At 41.8% G+C, this 26791-nt stretch overlaps 1 protein-coding gene across 8 annotated transcripts in view; it reads right to left on the bottom strand.

The window, feature by feature from the left end:
- The window catches only part of LOC127574141 (TPR and ankyrin repeat-containing protein 1-like), a 221543-nt gene that overhangs the window by 169387 nt on the left and 25365 nt on the right, over positions 1-26791 (bottom strand). For 7 of the 8 annotated variants that reach the window (XM_052022874.1, XM_052022876.1, XM_052022879.1 and 4 more), the window contains 4 exons: positions 17616-17730; positions 15874-16027; positions 13227-13327; positions 12060-12146 (listed from right to left, as the gene is read on the bottom strand). In XM_052022874.1, the coding sequence (XP_051878834.1) occupies positions 12060-12146; positions 13227-13327; positions 15874-16027; positions 17616-17730 (457 nt within the window). Of the gene's footprint in view, positions 1-10047; positions 10170-12059; positions 12147-13226; positions 13328-15873; positions 16028-17615; positions 17731-26791 lie in introns of those variants that run through there. The other variant, XM_052022881.1, reaches the window with a different exon arrangement.

Raw genomic sequence — 26791 nt, 5'->3', positions numbered from 1 at the left:
GATGTGGAGGCTTTGGAGAAGGTGCAGAAGAGGAGCGGTGCATCAGTATGCTGCCTCGATTAGAGTACATGGAGTAATACAACACAGATACAGACACTTCGGCCCCATGAGTCCGTGGTGCCCACCCATCTAGGCCCTGTGTTCGGCCCATATCCCTCTAAGCCCTCCCCCTGGATGTACCAATCCTAGTGCTTCTTAAATGATACTATTGAACCTGCCTCAACCACTTCCTCTGGCAGCTTGTTCCATATACTCACCACTGTCTGCTTGAAAAATTTGTGCCTCAAGTCCCTCTTAAATCTTTCCCCTCTTACTCTAAATCTGTTCCCACTAGTTTTGGACTCCCCTGCCCTGGGGGAAACTGCTACCATCTCTCTTATCTATGTCCCTCATGATTTTATAAACCTCAAAAAGATCACCCCTCATTCTCCTACGCTCCAAATATCAGAATTATTATCACCGACATATGATGTGAAATGTGTTGTTTTGTAGCAGCAGTACAGTGCAAAGACATGAAAATCTATAAATTACAAAAATAAATAAATTGAGCAAGACAAAAGGAACAATGATATAGTGTTCATGGCTTCATGGATCATTCAGAAATCTGATGGCAGAGGGGAAGAAGCTGTTCCTGAATCGCTGAGTTTGGGTCTTCAGGCTTCTGCACCTCTTCCCTGATGGTAGTCAGGGTAAAAAAAGGGGTATGTCCAAGATGGTGAGGGTCCTGAATGATAGATGCCACTTTCTTGAGGTTCCACCTCTTGAAGATGTCCTCAGTGGTGGGGAGGATTGTGTCCATGATGGAGCTGAGTCTACAACCCTCTGCAGCCTCTTGTGATCCTGTTATCAGAGGCTTCATACCAGGCTGTGATGCAACCAGTAAGAATGCTCTCCACCTTATATCTATTAGAAATTTGTAAGAGTCCTTGGTGACATACCAAACCTCCTCAAACTCCTAACAAAGTAGAGCTGCTGGCGTGCCTTCCTCATAGTTGCATTAATATGTTGGGCCCAGGCCTCTGAGATGTTGATGCCCAGGAACTCGAAGCTGCTCACCCTTTCCACTGCTGACCCCTTAATGAGGGCTAGTGTGTGTTCTCCTTGACTTCCACTTCATGAAGTCCACAATCCGCTCCTTGCTCCTGCTGATGTTGAGAACGAGGTTGTTGATGTAAAACCACTCTATCTCACTCCTGTAAGCCGCCTCATTGCCATCTGAGATTTTACCAACAACAGTGGTGTCACTGGCAAATTTACAGATGGTGTTTGAGCTGTGCTTAGCCAGTCATGAGTGTAGAGAGACTATAGCAGTGGGCTAAGCATGCATCCTTGAGGTGTGCCTGTGTTGATAGTCTCACTATTTTCCAGATCCTTCTCCTTGGTAAATACTGACACAAAGTACTCATTTAGGACCTCGCCCACATCCTCTGCCTTCAAGCACATGTTCCCTCCTTTATCCTTGAATGGTCCTATCCTCTCCTTAGTTATGCTCTTGCTCCTAACGTAGGTGTAGAAAGCCTTGAGATTCTCTTTAATCCTACTTGCCAATGACTTCTCATGGCACCTCCTGGCTCTAATTCCCTTCTTGAGTTCTTTTCTTGCTTCTTTATAATCCTCAAGGGCCCTGTTTGATTTTAGCTTCTCAAACATTACATTTGCTTCCTTTATCTTCTTGACTAAATTCATCATCTCTGTTGACATCCAAGGTTCCCTTACCTTGCCATCCTTCTTACAGGAACATACCTGTCCTGTACTCCATGCAGTTGGTCTTTAAACATCTTCCACATGTCAGATGTGGACATGCCCAAAAACAGCTGTTTCCAATTAACTCTCCCTAGTTCCTGCCTGAAACTCTTGTGGTATGCCTTGCTCCAATTTAATACTCTCCCGCAATGTCCATACTTATCCTTAATCACAGCTATCTTAAAACTTATGGAGTTGTGGTCACTGTTTCCCAAATGTTCTCTCACTGACAGATCAGTCACCTGGCCAGGCTCATTTCCCAAAACCAGGTCCAGTATGGCCCCTCCTCTAGTTAGACCATCTACATATTGAATTAAGAAACCTTCTTGGATGCATCTGACAAATTCTGCCCCATGTAAACATCTTGCACTAAAGAGGTGCCAGTCTATATTGGGGAAGTTGAAGTCATCTATGGCATCAACCCTGTTGTTTTTGCACCCTTCCCTAATCTGCCGGCATCAATGTCCCGATAGCTACTGGAAGGTCTATAGTATAATTCCATCAAAGTAATTACACCTTTCTTATTTTTGAGTTCTACCCATATAGACTCCCCAGCTGTGATGTTGTCCCTAATTAACAGTGCAATTTCCCCTTCTTCCCAACCCCACCCCACCTCCCTCTCTATCTTTTCTGAAACATTGAAACTTATAGGCCCCCAGGTAGCAGCAAGGATACTGAGGAGCAGATCAGGAGGCAGATTTTGGAAAGGTGAAAGAATAACAGGGTTGTTATCATGGGAAACTTCAACTTCCCAAATATTGATTTGAGAAATACCTGCTCAGTACCAAAGGTTTAGACAAGGCAGAGTTTGTAAAGTGTGTTCAGGATGGATTCCTGTCACAGTACGTTGACAGGCTGACTAGAGGGAATGCCATATTAGATCTAGTATTAGGTAATGAACCAGGTCAGGTGACAGATCTCTCAGTGGGTGAGCATTTGGGGGATAGTGACCACCACTCCCTAGCCTTTAGCATTGTCATGGACAAGGATAGGAGCAAAGAGGACAGGAAGATATTTAATTGGGGAAGGGCAAATTATGAGGCTGTAAGGCTAGAACTTGCGAGTGTGAATTGGGATGACATTTTTGAAGGGAAATGTACTATGGAGATGTAGTCATTGTTCAGGGATCTCTTGCAGGATGTTAGGGATAAATTTGTCCCAGTGAGGCAGAGAAGGAATGGCAGGGTGAAGGGCCCATGGGTGACAAGAGAGGTGGAACAACGAGTTAGGAAGAAGATAGCAGCATACATAAGGTATAGGAAGCAAGGATCAGATATGTCCCTTAAGGAATATAGGGTAGCAAGGAAGGAACTTAAGAAAGGGCTGAGGAGAACAAGAAGGGGACATGAAAAGGCCTTGGTGAGTAGGGTTAAGGAAAATCCCAAGGCTTTTTTCACTTATGTGAAGAGCAGAAGGATGACGAGAGTGAAGGTAGGACCGATTAGAGACAAAGGTGGGAAGATGTGCCTGGAAACTATGGAAGTGGATGAGGTCCTCAATGAATACGTCTCTTCATTATTCACCAAGGAGAGGGGCCTTGATGACACAGAGGATAATGTTGGTAAGGTTAATGTTCTGGAGCATGTAGATATCAAGAGGGAGGGATATTTCTCTGAAATCTCCCTTAAACTTCCCACCCATTATTTTAAAGCATTGGTTCCCTGGGAAAGAGGCGCTGGCTGTCCACTCTATCTATTCTTCTTAATATTTTGTACACCTCTATCATGTTTCCCCTCATCCTCCTCTCCAAAGAGTAAAGCCCTAGCTCCCTTAGTCTCTCCTCATAATGCATACTCTCTAATCCAGGCAGCATCCCGGTAAATCTCCTCTGCGCCCTTTCCAACGCTTCCACAGCTTTCCTATAATGAGGTGACCAGAACTGGATACAGTACTCTGTGTGGTCCAAACAGAGTTTTATAGAGCTGCATCATTACCTCGCAGCTCTTAAACTCGATCCCTCGACTTATGAAAGCTAACATCCCATAAGCTTTCTTAACTACCCTATCCACCTGTGAGGCAACTTTCAATGATCTGTGGATATGGACCCCCAGATCGCTCTGCTCCTCCACACTACCCAGAATCCTGCCATTAACTTTGTACTCTGCCTTGGAGTTTGTCCTTCCAAAGTGTACCACCTCAGACTTCTCCGGATTGAACTCCATCTGCCACTTCTCAGCCCAGCTCTGCATCCTATCAATGTCCCTCTGCAATATTCGACACTATCCACAAAACCACCAACCTTTGTGTCGTCTGCAAACTTGCCCCCCCTCATCCAAGTCATTAATAAAAATCACGAAAAGCAGAGGTCCCAGAACCGATCCTTGTGGGACACAGCCAGTCACAGCCCTCCAATCTGAATGCACTCCCTCCACCACAACCCTCTGCTTTCTATAGGAAAGCCAATACTGAATCCACATGGCCAAGCTTCCCTGGATCCCGTGCCCTCTGACATTCTGAAGAAGCCTACCATGCGGAACCTTGTCAAATGCCTTACTAAAATCCATGTAGACTACATCTACTGCACTACCCTCATCAATCTGTCTGGTCACCTCTTCAAAGAACACTATCAAGCTTGTGAGACATAATCTGCCCTTCACAGAGCCATGCTGGCTGTCCCTGATCAGACCATGATTCTCCAAATGCCCATGGATCCTATCTCTAAGAATCCTTTCCAACAGCTTTCCCACCACAGACGTAAGGCTCACTGATCTATAATTCCTTGGACTATCCCTACTACCTTTTTTGAATAAGGGGACAATGTTTGTCACCTTCCAATCCTCCAATACCATTTCCGTGGACAACAGGGACTCAAAGATCCTAGGCAAAGGCTCAGCAATCTCCTCCCTCGCCTCGAGGAGCAGCCTGGGGAACATTCCGTCAGTCCCCGGGGACTTATCTGTCCTAATATTTTCTAACAGCTCCAACACATCCCCTCTCTCTTGATATCAACATGCTCTAGAACATTACCCTTACCAACACTGTCATCAGCGTCATCAAGGCCCCTCTCCTTGGTGAATACTGAAAAGTATTCATTGAGGACCTAACCCATTTCCACAGCTTCCAGACACATTTTCCCACCTTTATCCCTAATCGGTTCTAACCTTACTCCCGTAATCCTTCTGCTCTTCACATAAGTGTCTTGGGGATTTACTTAACCCTACTCACCAAGGCCTTTTCATGTCCCCTTCTTGCTCTCCTCAGCCCCTTCTTAAGTTCCTTCCTTGCGACCCTATATTCCTCAAGAGACCTATCTGATCCTTGTTGCCTAAACCTTATGTATGCTGCCTTCTTCCTCCTAACTAGATGTTCCACCTCTCGTCACCCATGGTTTCTTCATCCTGCCATTCTTTCTCTGCCTCACCGGGACAAATTTATCCCTAACATCCTGCAAGAGATCCCGGAACAACGACCACATCTCCATAGTACATTTCCCTTCAAAAATGTCATCCCAATTCACACTTGCAAATTCTAGCCTTATAGCCTCATAATTTGCCCTTCCCCAATTAAATATCTTCCTGTCCTCTTTGCTCCTATCCTTGTCCATGACAATGCTAAAGCTTAGGGAGTGGTGGTCATTATCCCCCAAATACTCACCCACTGCGAGATCTGTCACCTCACCTGGTTCATTACTGAATACTAGATCCAATATGGCATTCCCTCTAGTTGGCCTTTCAACATACTGTGACAGGAATCCATCCTGGACACATTTAACAAACTCTGCCCTGTCTAAACCTTTGGTACTAAGCAGGTGCCGATCAATATTTGGGAAGTTGAAGTCTCCCATGATAACAACCCTGTTATTTTTGCACCTTTCCAAAATCTGCCTCCCGATCTGCTCCTCAGTATCCTTGCTGCTACCGGGGGGCCTACAGAATACTCCCAGTAGAGTAACTGCTCCTTCCTTTTTCCTAACTTCCACCCATACTGACTCTAGTGAGGAGCCGCCCTTTCTGCAGCTGTAATAGTATCCCTGACCAGTAACGCCACCCCTCCTCCTCTTCTCCCCACCTCTCTATCCCTCTTAGAGCACTGAAATCCGGGAATATTCAATATTTATTCCTGCCCTGGTGACAGCCAAGTCTCTGCAAGAGCCACAATATCATAGTCCCATGTATTTATCCAAGCTCTCAGCTTCTTGCATTTAAGTAAATGCACTTTAACCCATCCACCCTACTACTTTTATACCCTATACTCTGCTTCTGCTTCTCCTTCCTCAAGGCCTCTCATATGTTAGATCTGGCTTGGCTCCATGCACTTCTTCCACTGACCTATCCCTCCAGTTCCCATCCCCCTTGCAAACTAGTTTAAACCCTCCTGAACCACATTAGCAAACCTGCCTGCAAGGATATTAGTCCCCCTTGAGTTCAGGTGTAACCCATCCAATCTGTACAGACCCCACCTTCCCCAGCAGAGATCTCAATGATCCAAAAATCTAAAACTTTGCCCCCTGCACCAGCTCCTCAGCCACTCATTCATCTGCCATCTCCTCCTATTCTTACCTTCACTATCACGTGGAACTGGCAGTAATCCTGAGATCGCTACCCTTGAGGTCCTGTTCTTCAGCCTTCTGCCTAGCTCCCTAAACTCACTTTTCAGGACATCATCCCCTTTTCTACCTATGTCGTTGGTACCAACATGAACCATGACTTCTGGCTGCTTTCCCTCCCGCACAAGATGGCAACATCCTTTCCTCGCTTACCTGTACCTCTGTCACACCTGTAGCATCTGTATCCTGGAACATTGAGCTGCCAGTCCTCAGCTATGTTTCTGTTATGGCTTTAACATCCCAGTCTACTAATCCCATTTACCAGCACTTGGTTTATAACCTACTCTATTTTGTTCATTCAAGTGGGCTTTGTAAATGCTGTGAGAGTACCTACCTCATCACCTTCATTCCTCTGGGTGGAAACAATTCTTCCTCAGATCCCCTCTAAACATCTTACTCCTCACCTTAACCTATATAAAGTTTCCTACCATCCATGCCTCTCATTATATCTATACCTCCCTCGGGTTCCCAGTCAGCTCCAAAGAAAATAAACCCAGCCTATCCAATATATAGGCTGTTCCCGAGTTACAAAACTGTTTCCGTTTTTACAGAAAATACAGAGTCACTTGATATGGTAACCATACCTCAACAGTATTGTAATAAATGGTGCTGATGAGGGCCAATTAACATGAACATATCTTAATTATCTTCCTTTGCCTTGTTGCAATGGTACAGAATCAGGATGGCCCAAGACTCAATAGCTGGCATTGATGGGGTTAAAGTATCAGCACATGTTACATTGCTTAATAGGTATTGGTCTGTGCCCCTCATGATCTTATACACCTCTACCAGGTCACTCCTCAATCCTCTACATTCCAGGGAATAAAGTCCTAGTCTATGCAACTCTCCTTGTAACTCAGGCAGCCAAGTCCAGGCAACATCCTGGTAAATCTGTTCTGCGCTCTTTCTAGTTTAATAACAAGAGCTCATGCAAAAGTTAGTGTCCATAAATTAGCTGCTCATAACTCATGGAGAACCAAGATGCTGGAGGAACTCAGCAGGTCAGGCAGCATCTGTGGAAGGAAATGGATAATTGACATTTCGGGTCCAGACCCTTCATCTGGACTGAAAGACAGAGGGAAGATAGTTAGTATAAAAAGGGAAGGGGTGCTGGCAGGCAATAGGTGGATCCAGGTGAGGTGGTGTGATAGGCAGATGGAGGAGGGGAGAATGGAAGTAGAAACAAAAGTTGGGAGGTGATAGGTGGAAGTGACAAAGGGCTGAAAGTGATGGAATCTGATAGGAGAAGAAGGATGAACATGGAATCAACTGAGGGAGGGCAAATGGGAGTGGGGGGGAGGGGGGAAACCAGTGGGAGGAGTGCATGGATGATGGGCAGATGGACTGCGTGGAAGAGGGGAAAGAATCACAGTGATGGAGCTGGGGTGAGTGTAGGATGAACTGGGTAGATCAGAAGGAGAGAGAAAAGGGACAGAGGGGGAGAAGTTCACTGGAAGTTGAAGAATTCAATATTTATGCCATTGGGTTGTAGACTACCCAGGCAGAATATGAGGTGCTGTTCGTCTAGTTTGCATTTGCCCTCACCCTGGCAGTGCAGGAGGCAGAGGACAGACATGTTGGTCTGGGAATAAGGGAAGAGAATTGAAATGGCTGGCAACCAAGAGCTCCAGAAGGCCATGGCGAACAGAATGCAGGTGCTCAGCAAAGTGGTTGCCTAGTATGCGCTCAGTCTCAATGATGTAGAGGAGGCCACATTGGGAATACCAGATGAAAGAAATAAGGCTGGAGGATTAGCATGCGAATGTCTGTCTCACCTGGAAAGACTGCTTAGGGCCCTGGATGGTGGTGAGAGAGGGGGTATAGTGGCAGATGTTATATTTCCTGCAGTTACTACAGCAGAAAAGCCTGGGGAGGGGGAAGGTTGAGCAGGCCAGGAAGTCATGGAGAGAGTGATCCCTGCAGAAAGCAGGAAGTGGTGGGGAGAGGAAGATGTGGCTGGTGGTGGGATCACCTCTCTTCTGTATTCACCAAAGAGAAAGATATTGTAGCTGGAGATTTTGAGGAGGGAGACAGTGATATCCCTGAGCATATTATCAGTAAAAGGGAGGTCTTCAATATCTTAACAGACACAAAGGTAACCCCAGCTGCTATCAGAGACAAGCATAGAGACAGCTGGAAGCACAGATATTTTTAAATCTTCAATGGCTACTGGTAAGGTGCCAGATACCTGGAGGTAATTACAGACCAGCAAGTCTCAAGTCAATCGTTGGAAAGTTATTGGAAAAATTCTGAGGGACCACTTAGAAAGGCTGGGATTTGATCAGGAATAGTCAGCATGGCTTTGTTGGTGGGAGATCTGGTCTGATTTATATGATTGAGTTTTTCAAAGAGGGAACCAAGTAAATTGATGAGGGCAGTGTGGTTGATGTAATCTGCATGGATTTACTAAGGCATTTGAAAAGGTCCTACATGGAAGCCTGGTCCAAAAAGTTAGAGCACATGAGATCCAAGGCAAATTGGATTGAAAATTGGCTTGGTTATTGGAGACAAGAGGGTAATGATGGAGTGTTGATTGTGTGATAGGAAGCTTGTGAACAATGATGCATTAGAGGGATTAGTAGTGGGGCCCTTGCTGTTTGTGATATAATTAACAACATGGATGTTAATGTAGAAAGTGTGATTGGTAAGGCGACAGTTAAGGTAAAGGAAAATACCAAGCATACTAAGAACAAAAAGATAAATTAGAGAGTGCAAATAGGATCAATATGTTATCTGTGTGTGGAGCCACATGTGATGGGCAAGGTCTTAAATAAATATCTTTCATCTGTATTTAACATGAAGGTCATGAAAGCCAGGAAATTCTGGGAACATAACCACATTACAAAAGAGGTGGTTTTGATGGTCCTGAAGCACAAAGTTTGATAAGTGTCCAGGGGCTGAACAAGTCTATCCCAGGACATTGTGGGAAGCCAGGGAAGAAATTGCTGGGGCCCTGGCAGAGATATTTGCATCATCATTAGCCATGGGAGAGGTACCAGAAGACTGGAGGGTGGAGTGTAGAAGTGTTTTTCCCTGCAGTGTAGAAGGGTGAAGTTATAGGCATACATAAAATCATGAAGGTCATAGATACTGTGAATTATCACTATCGTTTTCTCAGGATAGGGAATCTAAAACTAGAGAGCATAGGTTTAAGGTGAGAGGGGAGAGTGGAGAAATTTAAAAGGAACTGAGGGGTAACTTTTTCCACAAAATTGGTGGTGCGTATCTGGAATGAGCTTCCAGAGGAAGTGGTAGAGGCGGGTACGATTGCAATGTTTAAAAAACATTTAGACAGGAAATGTTTAGAGGAATAAGGGCCAAATGCAGGCAAATGGGACTAGCTCAGGTAGACAACTTGATTAGCATGGATAAGTTGGGCCGAAGGGCCTGTTTCCATGCTGTACAACTCAAACATTGGTGGTGTTATGGATAGTGATAGTCTCAGGCTAGAGAAAGATATTGATCAGCTAGTAAATTGGGCAGAGCGACAGCAAATGGAATTTAATCCTGATATGTGCAAAGTGACGCATTTTGGGATGTCAAATAAAAATAGTACATACACAATGAATGGTAGACACTAGGGAGTACTGGAAACAGAGGGACCTGGGTGTACCAATCCAAAGTTCCCTGTAGGTGGCAACTCGGGTCGATGGGGTAGTAAAAAGGCATTCAGGATTCTAGCCTTCATTAGCTGTGGCAAAGAATATGAGATCAAGGAAGCTCTGGTACAGTTTTAGAAAACATTGGTAAAGCCACACCTGGAAATATTGTGTGCAGTTTTGGTCACCATAGTGCAGAAAGGATGTTATTGCTCTGGAGAGGGTGTATTGGACATGCACCATCTTGAGAGACTGCAAATGCTGGAAATCTGGAGGAGCACACAAAGGAGCAGGAGGAACTCAGCACGTCAGCAGCATCTATGGAGGGAAATGGACAGTCAATGTTTCAGGTCAAGACACTTCATACCGCTGAGTTCCTCCGGCTTCTCTGTGTGTTGCTACTTAACAAACACTTGCCTTTTCCATGGGAAAAGGCACAGTAGATAAATATGTTCCTTTTGGACGACGTCAAAGACTGCCCCTACAGTACTATGACAACATCCACACTTAACTGTCTCTCAGTAGTATCTGTCAGATCCTGTTTCTGCTCACTGCCCAAGTCCAGAGCACAACCTATCCTCAGGCATATGGTTACCTCACCGAACAAAATATCCAGATAGCTCCACTTTTCCCTGATGTACCACAATATCTGCAACTCTGAACTTGAGCTTCTTTCAGATGCAGACACCTGCTGCCAATTTAGTTCCTGGTCTTCCACATGCTGCAGTTACCAGAAATGTTTGCCATTCATGTTAAATCTTTTTTGATTGAATCAATTAGTTGAGGTTTCTATTTACCTAATTTCAATAAATTAGCTTTTCTACTGGGTATTAATTAGTTTAACTTGCGTTTGCACCAATCAAGAGCGAAAAATGTAATTACTGCCCAAAGCTCACATGGAGACAAACCATCACCTCCTTCCCCTTTTGGATCAAATTCCCACTCACCAGTTCCCAACTCTAGTACTTAGATTTTACTGATGCAGAGAATGAAGTGAAACTATTTACATCACATTATCACACAAACATACACACAGTTCCTGCTGACAGTAATTTACCCACAACATCTAATCATCTGAATAATTATTAGCTGCTACTGGCAGGTCTAGCAGGCAGCATGTTAACTACCCAATTAAAAGATGGAAATTACCTATATAAGATTTGTTACTTTGTCTTACATTAACTGCTATTTTTCCTTGATAAGAATTACAATGAGATTAAGAATTACATTACCCATTGAAATGCCAAGCCCTTTTAATATTATCACGGCACTGTAGCGTAGCTGTTAGTGCGATGCTATTACAGCGTCAGCGATTGGGGTTCGATTCCCGTCACTATCTGTAAGGAGTTTGTACGTTCTCCCGTGTCTGCATGGGTTTCCTCCGGGTACTCCGGTTTCCTCCCACATTCCAAAGACGTACGGGTAGGTTAATTTGGGTTTAAAAATGGGCGGCGGGGACTCGTTGGGCGGGAAGGGCCTGTTACCACGCTGTAAATAAATTTTTTTTTAAATTTAAATTAAGGATTGTATTGGAAGGCCTCAGCTTCTACCAGAAGTCTACATTTGGATTTGATTTTTGCCTGAGGTTGTATGATTGATCACATTATCTCAGCATCTGCAGGACAGCACATTTGTGCCAGTTAGCCAGACAGAATATTATTCTGATCAGTTGAAGAAAAGCAAATGGTCAGATTTCAACAGTTTTCTTCAGGTAAAGTTTATACAAGTATGTTGTAAGAAGTGGTCATGTGGGGAAAATGCATTAATGGAAATGAATGAACAAGCAATTTGAAACGTGGGTCTGACAATGCACACCTTACATACCTTACATACCATTTTGCAGCTTTGCACAATTTGATAAACAGAGTGCATTATAATAATTGTTTTTAAACTCTAAGCATTAACCAAAAAGCTTTTCAGCAGCACACTTCAAACATCCTCCCCCATATTATTATTTCTCCAAATATTCACTTAGCTCAATCTTCATCTTCTTTACCGTTAACTTACTTGCACAATATTCCAAAATCCACGTAATCAAATAACCTGTTCCCTCAAATCACATTTAACTCATGCCAGATTCTATTTTATAAACTCTCATCTTTCCAAGAGAAAAGGTACAGGACATCAACTATAAATATGTTCCCAGCAATAATTACATGTTGAAAACATACCCCAAATAGGTCCTTAAGCAGGATTTGTGAGGCACTGTAGTTGTTTCCTGGGATACACCTACATTCGCAAAGTACAAAATAAAGAGCCTACAAAGAAAGGAATATTGAAAATCAAGTCATCACATTTTTAGCACCCTGGAAACTGAAATTAATTACTGCACTGCTTAATATTATCATAAAAATAATATTTCTAAGCTTTTCTCAAAAAGTGTTTGTTTTCTTTCTTTGCTCCTGAGGACAAAGGTTTGGCATTATTTCAGAAGATTTACCTCTTTATTCTCCTGCCCTAAGATCAAACAATATTAATTGTTGCAGGGGATGACTGGGATAAAACCTGGGATCTCTCAGATGTAGAAATTCATCAAAATTTGGGGAGTGGTGAGCTGAGGGGGCAGTTCTTTCGTGGACAGGTACTCAGCAGCAGTTTTATACCAAGATAGCAAGGTGAATACTTCCCCATGTTTCAATAACCATTTGAAACACTTTCCTGTGATGTTCCTGAGCCTGTTTCCCCATTGTTATCAAACAACCAGAAACTGGGAAAAGTCCTGTGCAATTGAATAGTTGTGTTGTTATGTATTAGGGGCATACACAATTCCACTTTTGTCTCCACTGAAGTTAGGTGTCAGGGTAGGAACAGGGAAGCCAAAGTTGAAGTACTGATAGAGGAAGGGAATTTCACCAATCCAACTGAAAAGGTTCTTGGTAACTAAGAATAATAATAATAATTAATAAGGGATGCATTAATAAAATTCTCCTTATATGAAGCTGTAGTGCAGAAACTTTGGACATAATAGAGAATTGTATAAAAATCAATTGGGTGTTCTTAAAAGCCTCGATTTCTGAGTTCAGCCTGCTCTGTCAAACCATTTACAAGGATAACCCATTAAGTATATTTTTAGTACTAGTTTATGTACTGTACAACTAAGCTATGAGATCTGACACCAAGTACCAGGATATTTTTTGAGAACCTATTGCCATCACATAATAGGCTAACTGAATAGTTATTGCAGAATGCCTGGACATATTTGATGACCATAAGGCCTCCTTTTGTCTTGCAACATTCCATGAATCAACCTTCCATGATCCACATTGAGTGTTTTAGTGCAAATATGTGGTTCAGCTAAGTTCCAATTTTAATTAATATAATTCCAAGTTACTGCTTACCTTCCATAAGTTTTTGTTTGCAGCTTTATCGATAACTGTTTGCCAAATCTGGGAACTGTATTTTTTCCATTTTAGGATCTCAAAAGTGCTGCCATCAGTCCCTATGAAAACAAGGTTAACAGGTAGAAAAATGATCTATAAATTACAGATCTTAAGCATGTCATTAATATGTGGAAACATCCGTGCATAAACAGCTTTATTATTATTCAGTGGTACTTGCTGCTAGTTAACCACTTACAGAAGGCCGAAATAAAATTTTATTGAAGTCACAAGAAACAGGAAGATAACTAATGGTATTTCACTTCAGCAAGGTTCCATAAGACACATATGTGATTAATCGGCTTGATAATATAAATTTCCCCATGTGCAATGGGCAAGCTAAGGCCATTCATACCCATCACATCTGGTCTCTAAGCCTTGTATGGTACTCTGGGATTGTTTAGGACTGTCTGCAACTACAATAGGCCAAGCCACCAAAGGGCCACAATTAGGATTTTTAAGCATTATGGCTCAGCAGTGTGCTCTACACCCAAGTATGGCTCCCCACTGATCAGAAAGCAGTAAGCAGGAAACATTCAGGAATTAAACGGTTGCTCCTCTGTTTTGAAATCAAACAATGATTTGTGCCAAGATTTTTAGGCTTCTGTTTGAAAAAAGGCAGTGGATTGGAGAGCTGATTTCCATCAAGAGGTCAGGGGCAGGGGCAGGGGCAATCCCAGGGGTAGGGAAGGATAGGCATTGGGTGGAGACTTGGAAGGCTGAAAGTACAGGACCTACCTTAACAGCATCTCATTCTGGCACTTAAAACCTGGATGTCCTGGGATGGACAAACAGTGCTCATTCCAAAACAACAGACTGATTACTCCACAATTCTCCAAAAAGAGCCTCGCACAGGAGTAACATCATTTGTATTTCATCTAATGCTGAAGTAGCATTAGAAATATAAACCTGGCTCTCAATATCTGGTTAAATTTCATGAAACATGAAACAATGCAAAAATGGACTTCATTTTCAAGTTGCATAGCATGGAAACAATCAAATTTCTAGGTCATAATATTGAACCACTTTTTGAAAGGATAAGTGATAATCCCACTCACAGCATTCATTTCTGCACTAAGAGGTGTTTCCCAACATCAAGTTGCCAGTTTATACCTATATCCTGCATAAAGTTAAACAATAGTTCAGCTCCTACTCCAAAGGAAAGAAGATATTACGCAGATGATGATAATGTATTGTGGGAATGCTGCAGTGTATCCAAAGTAATTTGAGAGTGTCTGGCAGTTTAGGTGGTCATAAAATATTCCATGGGACTACACAAATATCAGGAGTGCTCTCAGTATCAAGGCTAACATTCAGCTGCCACCACATAAGGAAACTCAATGCTCATCTCGTTTGCTCTTGCTGTGCATAAATATCCATCTACCTTTGCTCCACTGAACTCTACAAAACAGTTAGGATTTCCAAGGAATTAATCTAGCTGTGAAATGAAGTGATTAGAGCAGTCATAAGGATGTGAAATGAATGAAAGATCATGGCATCCATCACCCATCTAACCTTCACTCTTAATTCAGTGTTTTCAAAACACCCCAAGCCAAATTTATTTTGCAAGATTTCATATGAGGTGGTGGTGATATTACAATATGAATGGATTATACTAACCCTAAAAATAGATGTTGCTTGCCCTCTAATGACACATCTGTGGAAATTAATCTGCGAATTAAGTTGTGTATAATGTCAATCAAAATATTTACTCAGATCACAGTCAAAATAGTCAGAGTATGAAACAAAATGGCTGGAGATGGTGTTGACAGATAATGGCAGGACAGAGCAGCTTTACACAGGGAAAGTGTAAGCAAGCCCTGGAGCAGGAGTGGGCACCTCAGGGACCGTGGGCAAATAAAGGGATGCAGAGAACAAATGCAAGATGAAGCAAAATCTGTTTTTGTTGCAAATATTCACAATGATTTGATTTCTTTCTCTGTGGAAAGTGTTCACCTCCCTTCGATCCTCATCCTTACCCTCAAGACCAAGCCTGTATACTTTCCAAATTATTAATGGCATCAACTTTCACCACTATATTTGATGATCATCTTGTGAAAAAAAAATCTTCCAATTCAGTTATTATTTTAAAATTTACAATCTCTTGTTTTAGTCCTACCCTTCACAACATTTTCTCAACCAAGCTTGAAAATGCCTCTAACCTTCTTGGATCCAGAGATTTAATCTTTCCAGATTCTTCTCATATGACTCTCATTCCTGGTCAAGTCTTGATAAATCACCTGTGTTTCTGTTTTAAGGCGTTACACACAACCACCTGATCAGAGCCTCTATTACACTTATATTATAATGCAATACATCAACAATTCCTTCTGTGCCCACACCCCCTAGCACACCCTACAATGCTGCTTGATCTGCTGAGTTCCTGCACAGACTTTGTTTTGCTCCTTTAATATCAACATCAATAATCTGCAATTCCACGGCTAGGAATTCTAACATGTATCCTTTGCTTTTATATCAAATTCCTCACAAACTACTTCAGTTATTTCTAAACTAAAATTATTGATTGAAGGTTTGTCATTTAGCAATATGTTCATATTAATATTGACTATTGGAGGCAGTAGAAAGCACTGAACATGTGTTAACACACCATTAGCTGTCAGGATTCCCACAATGAAATCTGCAATCTGGTTAGGAGCCTTGTCTCGGTCTCCATCCAAGATATTTAATCCTTGATAGAAGAACTGATAAGCCAGCACATTATTACGCATCTTCAATGAAGCACTTCCAGCCCAGTAGTAGCCCTATGTCAGAAAAGAAAGTTTAGTAGACTCCATCAATTACACAATAACATAAAGCAAATCTAGTCCATTTGAAAAGTTAGGTTCACTTTGAATAATAATGCAGATGAATTCAATGTAGCAGAGCTTTTATCTGATTACACTTCTATAATATTTTAAAACTTTGTTAATCTGGCACACTCAGAACTTCAGTGGTGCTGGACATTCAGATTTTCCTAACTATTGGATTTTATTTTGTTAATCGATTTTTGAAAAGGTGTTACACAGCAACATTTCAGTGAACCCAGTAAGGGTCAAAAGAGTGCGGGGCCCGGCAAGTGTTCACTGTGCATGGGAACTAGGGTGTCGGTGAGTGGGTGGGAACACGGCATCTGGTGAGCCAGATCCCAAACCATCCAGACTTTCAGATGGTTGGATGGCAGATTTTCAAATGGTCAGATAGCAGATTATCAAAGTTTTACTATACATTATATAGAACATAAGAGTACAGCACAGGAACAATCCCTTTGGCCTAAGTCTCTGTGCCAATTTAAATTAATCCCACCTGCCTGAACGTGGTCTATTTCTCTCCATTCCCTGTTTATTCATGTGACTGTCTTGAGGGCCTCTTAAATGCTACCATCACATCTACTTTCACCAGCTCTCCGGGCTATGTATTCCAGGAACCTACAACTGTGTTTAAAAAATCTTGCCTCCTTTAAACTCTCCCCCTCTCACCCTAAATTTATGCCTTCTAGTATCAGACATTTTCATCCTGGGAAAAAGACTTGCTATCTATCTTATCTATGCCCCTCATAATTTTATACACTTCTATCAAGTTACTCATCAGCCTCTGATGCTGCAGAGAAAACAGTACAAGTTTATCCAACCTCTTCTCATAGCTGATACTCTCTAATCCAGGCAACATCCTGGTGAACATCTTTTGCACCCATTCCAAAGCCTCCACATTCCTTCCGGTAATGCAGTGACCAGAACTGCACACAATACTCCGAACATGACCTAACTGAAGTTTTATACAGCTGCAATATGTTTTCCCAACTTTTATACAGAACTGATAAAGGTGAGTGACGATGGTAAGCATGCCCTATGTCTTCTTTACCACCCTGTCTACCTGTACTGCCAGGTAGACATGGTGGTAAAGAAGACATATGGCATGCTATATAGACTTATTTCAGGGAGCTATGGACTTATACCCCAAGATCCTTCCGTACATCAGTGCTCCTAAGGGTCCTGCTATTTATGGTATTTATTTACATTTGACCTCCCGAAGTGCAACATCTCACACTTGTCTGGATTACACTCCATCTGCCATTTCTCCATCCATAGTTCCAACTGGTCCATATCCCGCTGCATTCTTTGACACCCTTCCCAACTATCCACAACTGTCAATTTATGTGTCATCTGTAAACTTACAAGTCTGTCATATTCATTATGAGTGCTCTATAATTGTTGTTAGGAAATAAAGAGAAGCATTAAACTTATTTTAATAGCCTCGAGTATAAACACAGGCGTCCTGTATATCTTGGTAAATTGATACATTGAAGTCCATGATCAAGGTAACAAATGCAGACCTGCAAAAACTTTCTCTTACCTTAATATAAGTACAGTCCATGGCAACAGCAGAGCGAGCTGATTGCAAAGCATCTTGCCATATTTCCAAGTTATAAAGGGCATTTGATCTGTTGCAGAAGAGCACGGCTAACTCCCTATGGAACAGAAAATGTACATTAAATTCATGCCCTAGATAACACTATAAATCTTCAGCAATTGTACAAGGAACTTAGCCTTTAGCCCTATCCAGTTTACAATGACATTTATGCAATCTTAACATTAGTTTTTCTTTATATAGCGTCATAGAGTTATAAAACACAAACAGGCCCTTCAGCCCAACTGGTCCAACTGCTTTTTATTCCCCTTTCTTTCAATCATTTATCTCCTTATCTCAAATACTGGGATTGTCTTTGCTTCAGTCATCAATTCCAAAGCACATTCCAAAACCTCTCAATACTTTAATACCTGTGCTTCACAATCTGTCATTCCTGAATATTGTTCCTACACCTTAGTGTGGAACCAAATCTACAGCCAGTATACCACATATTGATTTACCATGCAATTATAAATGCCCATCTTTAGAGTTCAACTTTTGCACCATACATTTTTCATGAAATCCAGAATTCTATTATATCTCCCGGATGTCTCACACGGTAGGTTCGTCCAGAAGATTAAGATACATGGGATCCATGGTGACTTAGCCATTTGGTTTCAGAATTGGCTTGCCCACAGAAGACAGAGGGCAGTGGTCGATGGGACTTATTCTGGCTGGAGGTCTATGAATAGTGACATTCCACAAGTGATTCATACTGGAACCTCTGTTGTTTGTGACATATATAAATGACTAGGATGAAAACGTAGATGCGTGGGTTAGTAAGTTCGCAGATAATACGAAGATTGGCATTGTGGTGTCACGAACCAGCAACAAAAGAAACACACTGAGCATGATTCAGTGTTAAAAACTATTTTATTAATCACTACTTATGATAATACGTAAAATAAAAGTAAAAATGTTAGTATGTTAGAATTCAAGAATGTTAAACCTCGAACGTTAACCCCAAAACTAAACTCTTCGTGTGTGTGTGTGACAAAGTCCAAAACTCCCAGTTCCTGAATGGTTCTTAAAGTTCAGTTCCGCAAGCCATAAGGTGAAACATGAGCAAGGGCTTCTTCAACAACCACCGTTGTCTGAAGATAAGATGTAGATGTAGAAAAACATAGAGAGAGTACATACGAAATCCAAATGTTCCACGATGGAACCCAAACGACACTTCAGTGTTTACTCGGTAGTGACTTCCTCACCCCGAAAAGCATCCGAACCGTGGTCGTCCACACACAAATACCTGTTTCCTTCTACAGGTCAGCAACAAAGTGAACTCCACCGGATTACTTCCAACTTCCATACATGGATTTCAGTGGTAAACACAGTTATTGTTTCTCATCCATCGATAGAGAAAACAAGCAAGCTGGTGTCTCTCTCCCTTCTCTCTCTCTCTTTTCTTCTTCTTCTGACTTCTTCAACAACGTCATTACGTCCTTTATCTTCTATTGACGTAAGCACGCCCCACACACACATACACACACACTCTCTATCTTAAAGGGACTTTCACTGAGTCCATAACACCTCCCACCTAAAAAAAAAATTTTCCCAAGAAAATTTTAACCGCGCATAGAGTTAGTAATGTTAATAATTATCACGCTACACAACTACAGACTATCAGATTAGTACAGATACATGTTTCCCATTTAACATCGGGAAAGATAATCAGCAATCACATTATCTTTGCCTTTAATGTGAGTTATCATGAGATCAAACTCTTGCAAAATTAAACTCCAATTTAATAGCCTTCTGTTCTTGTTTTTGACTCGGCTCAGAAACACCAATGGGTTATGATCGGTATACACAGTCAATGGTTTCTGAGCGGTGCAAACATATACACTGAAATGTTGCAAGGCTAAAACAAGCGACAGTAATTCTTTCTCTATGGTGGAATAATTCTTTTGATGCTCATTAAATTTCTTTGAAAAGTAAGCTACAGGATGGTCAATATCATCAAGGTCACCCTTCTGCAACAACACAGCTCCTGCAGCTTCATCACTGGCATCTACTGCTAATGAAAATGGCTTTTCAAAGTCAGGTGTTTTGAGCACAGGATGGTAGCATAAAATGGCTTTCAGCTTCTCAAATGCTTCTTGACAAGAGTCTGTCCAAACAAACTTTACTCCCTTCTTCTGAAGATTAGTTAGGGGAAGAGCAATATCAGCAAAATTTTTACAAAATTTTCGATAATATCCAACCATTCCCAAAAATCTTCTAACAGTCCTCGTACCTGTGGGAATAGGGAACTCAGATATTGCTTGAACTTTTGCCTGAACAGGAGCTTGCTTGCCTTGACCTACAACATAACCAAGATACGTCACAGTGGCATGGCCAAATTCACTTTTAGCCAAGTTAACTGTAAGGTTAGCCTTGGAAAGTCTTTCAAACAACCTTTCTAACGCAGAGATGTGATCTTCCCATGTATCATTCCCAGTCACTAAGTCGTCAATGTAGGCATCTGTATGTTTTAACCCATGAATCACCGAATTAATCATTCTTTGAAATGTTGCCGGAGCATTTTTCATTCCAAATGGCAAAACATTGTATTCATACAATCCAGAAGGGGTTACAAAGGCTGAAATCTCCCTTCCTCTATCTGTTAATGGAACACACCAGTACCCTTTTAATAGGTCAATCTTTGTAAGAAATTTTGCCTTTCCCACTCTATCTATGCAATCATCCACCCTAGGAATAGGGTAAGCATCTGACTTTGTTACAGCATTCACTTTCCTGTAATCTGTGCAAAATCTAACAGTTCCATCAGGTTTAGGTACAATAACACAGGGCGAACTCCAATTTGAAGTAGAATGTCTAATAATATCATTTTCCAACATGTATTTGATTTCCTGATCAACAAGTTTACTTTTTTTCACATTCATTCGATATGGGTGTTGTTTGATTGGTTTTGCATCCCCAACATCAACATCATGGGTAATTATCGATGTTCTGTTTGGAACATCTGGGAACAGATTTTTAAATTTTAAAATTAATTCTGTCATCTGTTGTTTTTGTGAAACTTGTAAATGGTCCAACTTCGTTTCAAGGTTCTCCATGATATTTTGGTTTTTTAGTTTCGATGGAACAATATTTGGTCTAAATTGGCCTTCCTCAACATCAACATCAGGCATTCTAGAAACAACCTTTACACCATCCACCAAGGCCACAACTGAATCCCTCTCATAATAAGGTTTTAGCATGTTTACATGACAGAGTTGTGTTTTCTTGCGTCTATCTGGTGTTTTGATTATATATGTTAGATCAGTCACTCGAGATTCAATAACATAGGGTCCAGAAAAACGAGCTTGCAAGGGATTATTTTGGCTAGGGAAAAATACCAACACCTTTTGCCCCACTGCGAATGTCCTAGGCCGAGCACGTCTATCAAAATATGTCTTCATTCTTATCTGGCTTGTTTTCAGATTCTCTCTCGCTAGCTGGCAGACTCTCTCCAACCGAGTTTTAAATTTTTGGACATAGTCCAACAGACTCAAGTGAACTTCCTCATTAACCCATTGCTCTCTTAACAACTCCAAAGGTCCTCTCACCCTATGTCCAAACACAAGCTCAAACGGACTAAATCCGATTGACTCCTGGATCGATTCTCTAACGGCAAACAAAAGTAAATGGATACCTTCGTCCCAATCCTTGGTGTTTTCAAAGCAATAAGTCTTCAGCATATTTTTGAGAGTAGAATGAAATCTCTCCAGAGCTCCTTGAGATTCTGGGTGATATGCAGATGATACAATCTGCTTTGCTCCCAGCTCATAGACTATTTGTTGAAAAATTTTTGACATAAAATTACTACCTTGATCAGATTGGATTTCTTTTGGCAAACCAAACAAGGTAAAAAATTTTACAAGAGCCTTTGACACCGTCTTGGCCTTAATATTTCTAAGGGGTATTGCCTCTGGAAATCTAGAAGTGGCACACATGATGGTTAACAAATACTGATTTCCAGTCTTAGACTTTGGTAAGGGGCCAACACAGTCCACAATCACCTTCGAAAAGGGCTCACCAAAAGCAGGAATTGGTTTCAATGGAGCCACAGGGGGTTTTTGATTTGGTTTACCTACCATCTGACATGTGTGGCAGGTTCGACAAAACATCACCACATCTTTTCTCAAACCAGGCCAATAGAATTGCTTCAAGATCTTCCCTACAGTTTTATTCACACCAAAATGACCACCCAAAGGCATACTATGGGCCAGGTTTAAAATCTCATCCCTATAAACTTTTGGAACAACAACCTGATGAATAACTTCCCATTCCTCAGTAACAGGAACATGAGGAGGTCTCCATTTCCTCATTAACACTCCATTTTTGACATAGTATCCAGTTGGCACCTTTTCAATCTCCTCACATGAGAGTGCTTTTTCTTTCAATTCTGTCAACTCAGGGTCCTTTGTCTGTTCCACCATAAAATCCTTCCTTGACAAAGACAAATCTTTAAATTCAGGCTCACTGTAAGGATGTTGATCCTCCAGTGAAGACAGAAAAGTCTCAGATAAGGCATCAAAATTTTCTTCCTGTTTAGGACTGTCACAAGGAACTACATCAGACTGCACCGGACTGTCTGTCTTGGCTAATTCTTTAGCTCTAGCTCGAGTCACCGCACATGATGGGTAAACATCTGGATCATTCTCAGACTCATCAATCCTTGGTTTGGTCATTAACCGTACCACAGGAACAATTTCTCCATCTGCAAGGTCATTTCCCAATAACAAAGAAACTCCTTCCACTGGCAAACTAGGTCTTATCCCTATCTCGACTGGTCCTTCTACGAACTTTGACTTTAAAATCACCCTGTGTAAAGGGACAGACATGGTCTCACCTGTAACGCCTCGTACTAGATTTACTTCACCAGTGTCACTTTCTTCACCAAAATTTAAAACACTGTCCAGCAAGAGAGATTGACTAGCCCCAGTATCTCTAAGAATTTTCACTGGCACCTGGGGTGACTCATCATTCAGTGAAACAAAACCCTCTGATACATACGAACGGAATTCCTTTCTCACCTCCTCCAACTTTTCCGCTTTTCCCTCTTGCAAGGACTGATCTTTAACAGCATCTCCTAAACCTTTTTGATTTTTAATTGCCTGAAAGCAAGCATTGGGCCCAGCTTCCTTCTTTTTCTTCAAAAGGGCACAATTAGATATCACGTGGCCAGGTTTCCTACAGTAATAACAAGTACGCTCAACAGGTTTCTCCAGCCCTGGCTTCTTTTCATCCTTTCCTTTTTTGATTACCTCCCAATTTAATCTCCGGTTTACCTGGATTGTCTTTGTAACTCTTTTGAAAGGTTTTAGGTTGTCCCCATTTGGATTTATGGGTTAAAGCATAAATGTCTGCCAACCTAGCAGTTTCTTGTAAAATTTCCACTCCCTTTTCATTTAAATATGTTGTTAATTCAGCTGGAACACATCTTTTAAAGTCTTCCACTAGTATCAATTCTGTCAATTTATCATAATCCCCATCTACATTTTTAGCCAGGCACCATCGTTCAAAACATATTCCCTTTCTATTGGCAAATTCCATATAAGTCTGATCTGCAGATTTCCTCAAGTCTCTGAATTTTTGTCTATAAGCCTCAGGGACCAATTCATAGGCCTTCAAAATAGCTTGTTTTACCTTGGTATAATCAGCTGCATCTGTGCCTCAGAAATTGCTATTTCACTGCCAGGAAACTGTTTTAACACTTCCTTCTCAAACACCTTCTTTTCCACATAATGACCAGCTATCAGTCTCTGAATATCTGCCTTTCTCATAGACTGCTTTACTTCTGTAAGGTTTAACCTTGTAGCAATCTTTATCAGATCATCCTTTTTCGCCACCTCCAATCCCTTTTGGGTTGGTGACTCCAAAAATGCCTTAATATCCATTGCTGCTGGTTTCCACACACACAAGCCAATTAAAAAAGAATTTATCAGACCTCCCTCAGAAATCTTTGGATTGAATCTCGAACAAATCTCGTCAATCTGGGGAACGATCCCAGATGACACTCGTTAACCTTGGGAACTATCCCGGACGAGCCCCCAATTTTGTCACGAACCAGCAACAAAAGAAACACACTGAGCATGATTCAGTGTTAAAAACTATTTTATTAATCACTACTTATGATAATACGTAAAATAAAAGTAAAAATGTTAGTATGTTAGAATTCAAGAATGTTAAACCTCGAACGTTAACCCCAAAACTAAACTCTTCGTGTGTGTGTGTGACAAAGTCCAAAACTCCCAGTTCCTGAATGGTTCTTAAAGTTCAGTTCCGCAAGCCATAAGGTGAAACATGAGCAAGGGCTTCTTCAACAACCACCGTTGTCTGAAGATAAGATGTAGATGTAGAAAAACATAGAGAGAGTACATACGAAATCCAAATGTTCCACGATGGAACCCAAACGACACTTCAGTGTTTACTCGGTAGTGACTTCCTCACCCCGAAAAGCATCCGAACCGTGGTCGTCCACACACAAATACCTGTTTCCTTCTACAGGTCAGCAACAAAGTGAACTCCACCGGATTACTTCCAACTTCCATACATGGATTTCAGTGGTAAACACAGTTATTGTTTCTCATCCATCGATAGAGAAAACAAGCAAGCTGGTGTCTCTCTCCCTTCTCTCTCTCTCTTTTCTTCTTCTTCTGACTTCTTCAACAACGTCATTACGTCCTTTATCTTCTATTGACGTAAGCACGCCCCACACACACATACACACACACTCTCTATCTTAAAGGGACTTTCACTGAGTCCATAACAGTGGATAGTGTAGAAGATTGCCACAGGATACAGCGGGATATGGATTGGTGGAGAAATGGCAGATGGAGTTTAATCCTGCTAAGTGTTAGGTGCTGCACTACAGGAGATCAACTGTAAAGGGACAGGACACAGTTAATGGCAGGACCCTTAACAGTGTTGATGAACAGAGGGATCTAGGAGTCCAAGACCATAGCTTCCTGAAAGTAGCTGCACAGGTTGATAGGGTGGTAAAGGTGGCATATTTGCCTTAATTAGTTAAGGCATTGAGTTCAAGAGTCAGGATGTTGCGTTGCAGCTTTATAAAACTCTGGTTAGACACATCTGGAGTGTTGCATTCGATTCTGGTCGCCCCATTATCAGAAGGATGAAACTCTGTTTCACCTTGCAGAGTCAGGAGTTGCAGCGAGATTTGGAACGGGACCTTTGAAAAGAGTTGAGTTTCTGTGTGCGTGCGCTTGTGAGCTTCACCTTGCAAGAGTCTAAACGAGGCACATTTGCAAATTGTTACCAGTTGATTGGCTGATTAACAGCAGCATTTAAAGGAGGGTAGGTATAAGCAGAGTGGCCATTGTTAGAGAGGGGGTTTGAAGCTTTGGTGAGAAGAGGTGAAGGTATGTGTCTCTGTTACGTTTCTTTCTTGCTTTGGTGTTTCCTTTAGTGCCAGGCCAGAGTAGTGAGAATGGCTCCAGGGTCAGTGGTGTGTTCAGCTTGAGAGATGTGGGAGTTCTGGGAGACATCCATTCTGGGAGACTACATTTGCATGAGGTGCATCCAGCTGCAGCTCCTTACAGACCATGTTAGGGAATGGAGATGCAGGTGGATGACCTTTGGCTCCTATGGGAGAATGAGGCATTCATAGATGAGGGCTGCAGGGAGGTAGTCACTCTCTAAACTGCAGGAGGCAGATAGCTGGGTGTCTGTCAGGAGGAGGACGGAGAATAGGCAAATAGTGCAGAGTACTCCTGCGGCCATTGCCCTCAATAACAGGTATACTGTTTTTGGGGGGTGGAAGAAGTGGGGCAAGAGAACTTTGTGTCAGTATCTAGAGGAGAAGGCTCTAGAGGGCAGTGAGATCAGAGGAGAACATGCTGAAAGGAAAGAGTTAAATTAGCCAAAAGTCATGTTTCCTCCTTAGTATGTAACACAAAATGGTGGTTGTAAGACAAAATAGCGTCAACTCAGAAGTGAGAAGGTTTTGAGAACTTATGGGAGTATTGATGCACAGCCTTGAGAGCAGATAAGAATGACAAACGTGTCTTCCTTAAGACCTGTTGTTTCTGTTTCTAAGTTATATGCCTAGGCCAAAGGTCGCAAGTAATAAGAAGGTGCAGGCTGCTACCACCAGGGAATGGAAAAGTACTGGGGTAAAAGTTATGTTAAGTTTTTGAAGGGTATAAAAGGGGCACCTTCTTTGTTCAAATCTGAATCTTCCCTTCGGCTGGGTTGCAACCAGTGCTAAGAGTCAGAAACAAGGCTGCGTGAAAGGCTGTCGGACACCTGAGGTTCCCTCCAGTGTAATATAGATCAGTTCATTGATTGGTTGATAAGTATTATATTGCTTCCTCCTGTATTTTGTTAAGCATTCTTCTTCCTTTCTGTATTTTATTCTTTATATAGCTCCAATAAAGTAGTTTCTATAACCTTTAACATGTGCCTCCTTTGTTTACAAATACTTCTTGCTGCTGAATCAGGAAAGGACAATGAATGAACTTTAAAATATTTTTGTTACACATGCTAAGATGCTTGGGTATTTTGAGATTAGGGAAGGGGTAGTGTTATCCATTTTAATGTTGTTCAAGAGACTCAAGTCCCCAGGACCTGATGGGATATACCCCAGGTATTGACAGTGACGAGAGATGAGATTGCTGGCACTTTGACCAAGATCTTTGTATCTTCACTAGCCACAGGTGTGGTGCTAGAGGACTAGCGGGTAGCTAATATTGTTCCTTTGTTCAAGAAGGGAAATAAAGATAATCCTGGAAATTATAGACTGGTGAGTCTGAAGCATATGGTAGGGAACTTAATGCGGACGGGGCAAAGCTCCATACCAGCGGGAAGGTTGTTAGGAAGAAGGTGCAATATCGTGGTGAGGAAGGTTGAAGGTTGTTGACGTGATGATACAGCCTTGTTTAACTTGTCCACTGAGTGAATTTCTGAAGGCAGGCAAATTTGAAAATTCTCCATAATCTCTCTGGGTTGAGAGTCAAAGGCAAAGGAGGCCATGTACTGAAATTGATGACATTCCTTGTATTTTTCCTCAGTTGTGTGATGAATATCATCACAATGGACAGAATGTCAATGAGATTTGGAGAAGCTCTTCAGCTATTGGGAAGGAGATGGTTGAGGGGGAACCTTGTGATGAC

The sequence above is a fragment of the Pristis pectinata genome, chromosome 9 (genome assembly GCF_009764475.1).
Source record: "Pristis pectinata isolate sPriPec2 chromosome 9, sPriPec2.1.pri, whole genome shotgun sequence".
Lineage (NCBI taxonomy): Eukaryota > Metazoa > Chordata > Chondrichthyes > Rhinopristiformes > Pristidae > Pristis > Pristis pectinata.
This window is presented reverse-complemented; position numbering and strand designations above follow the sequence as displayed.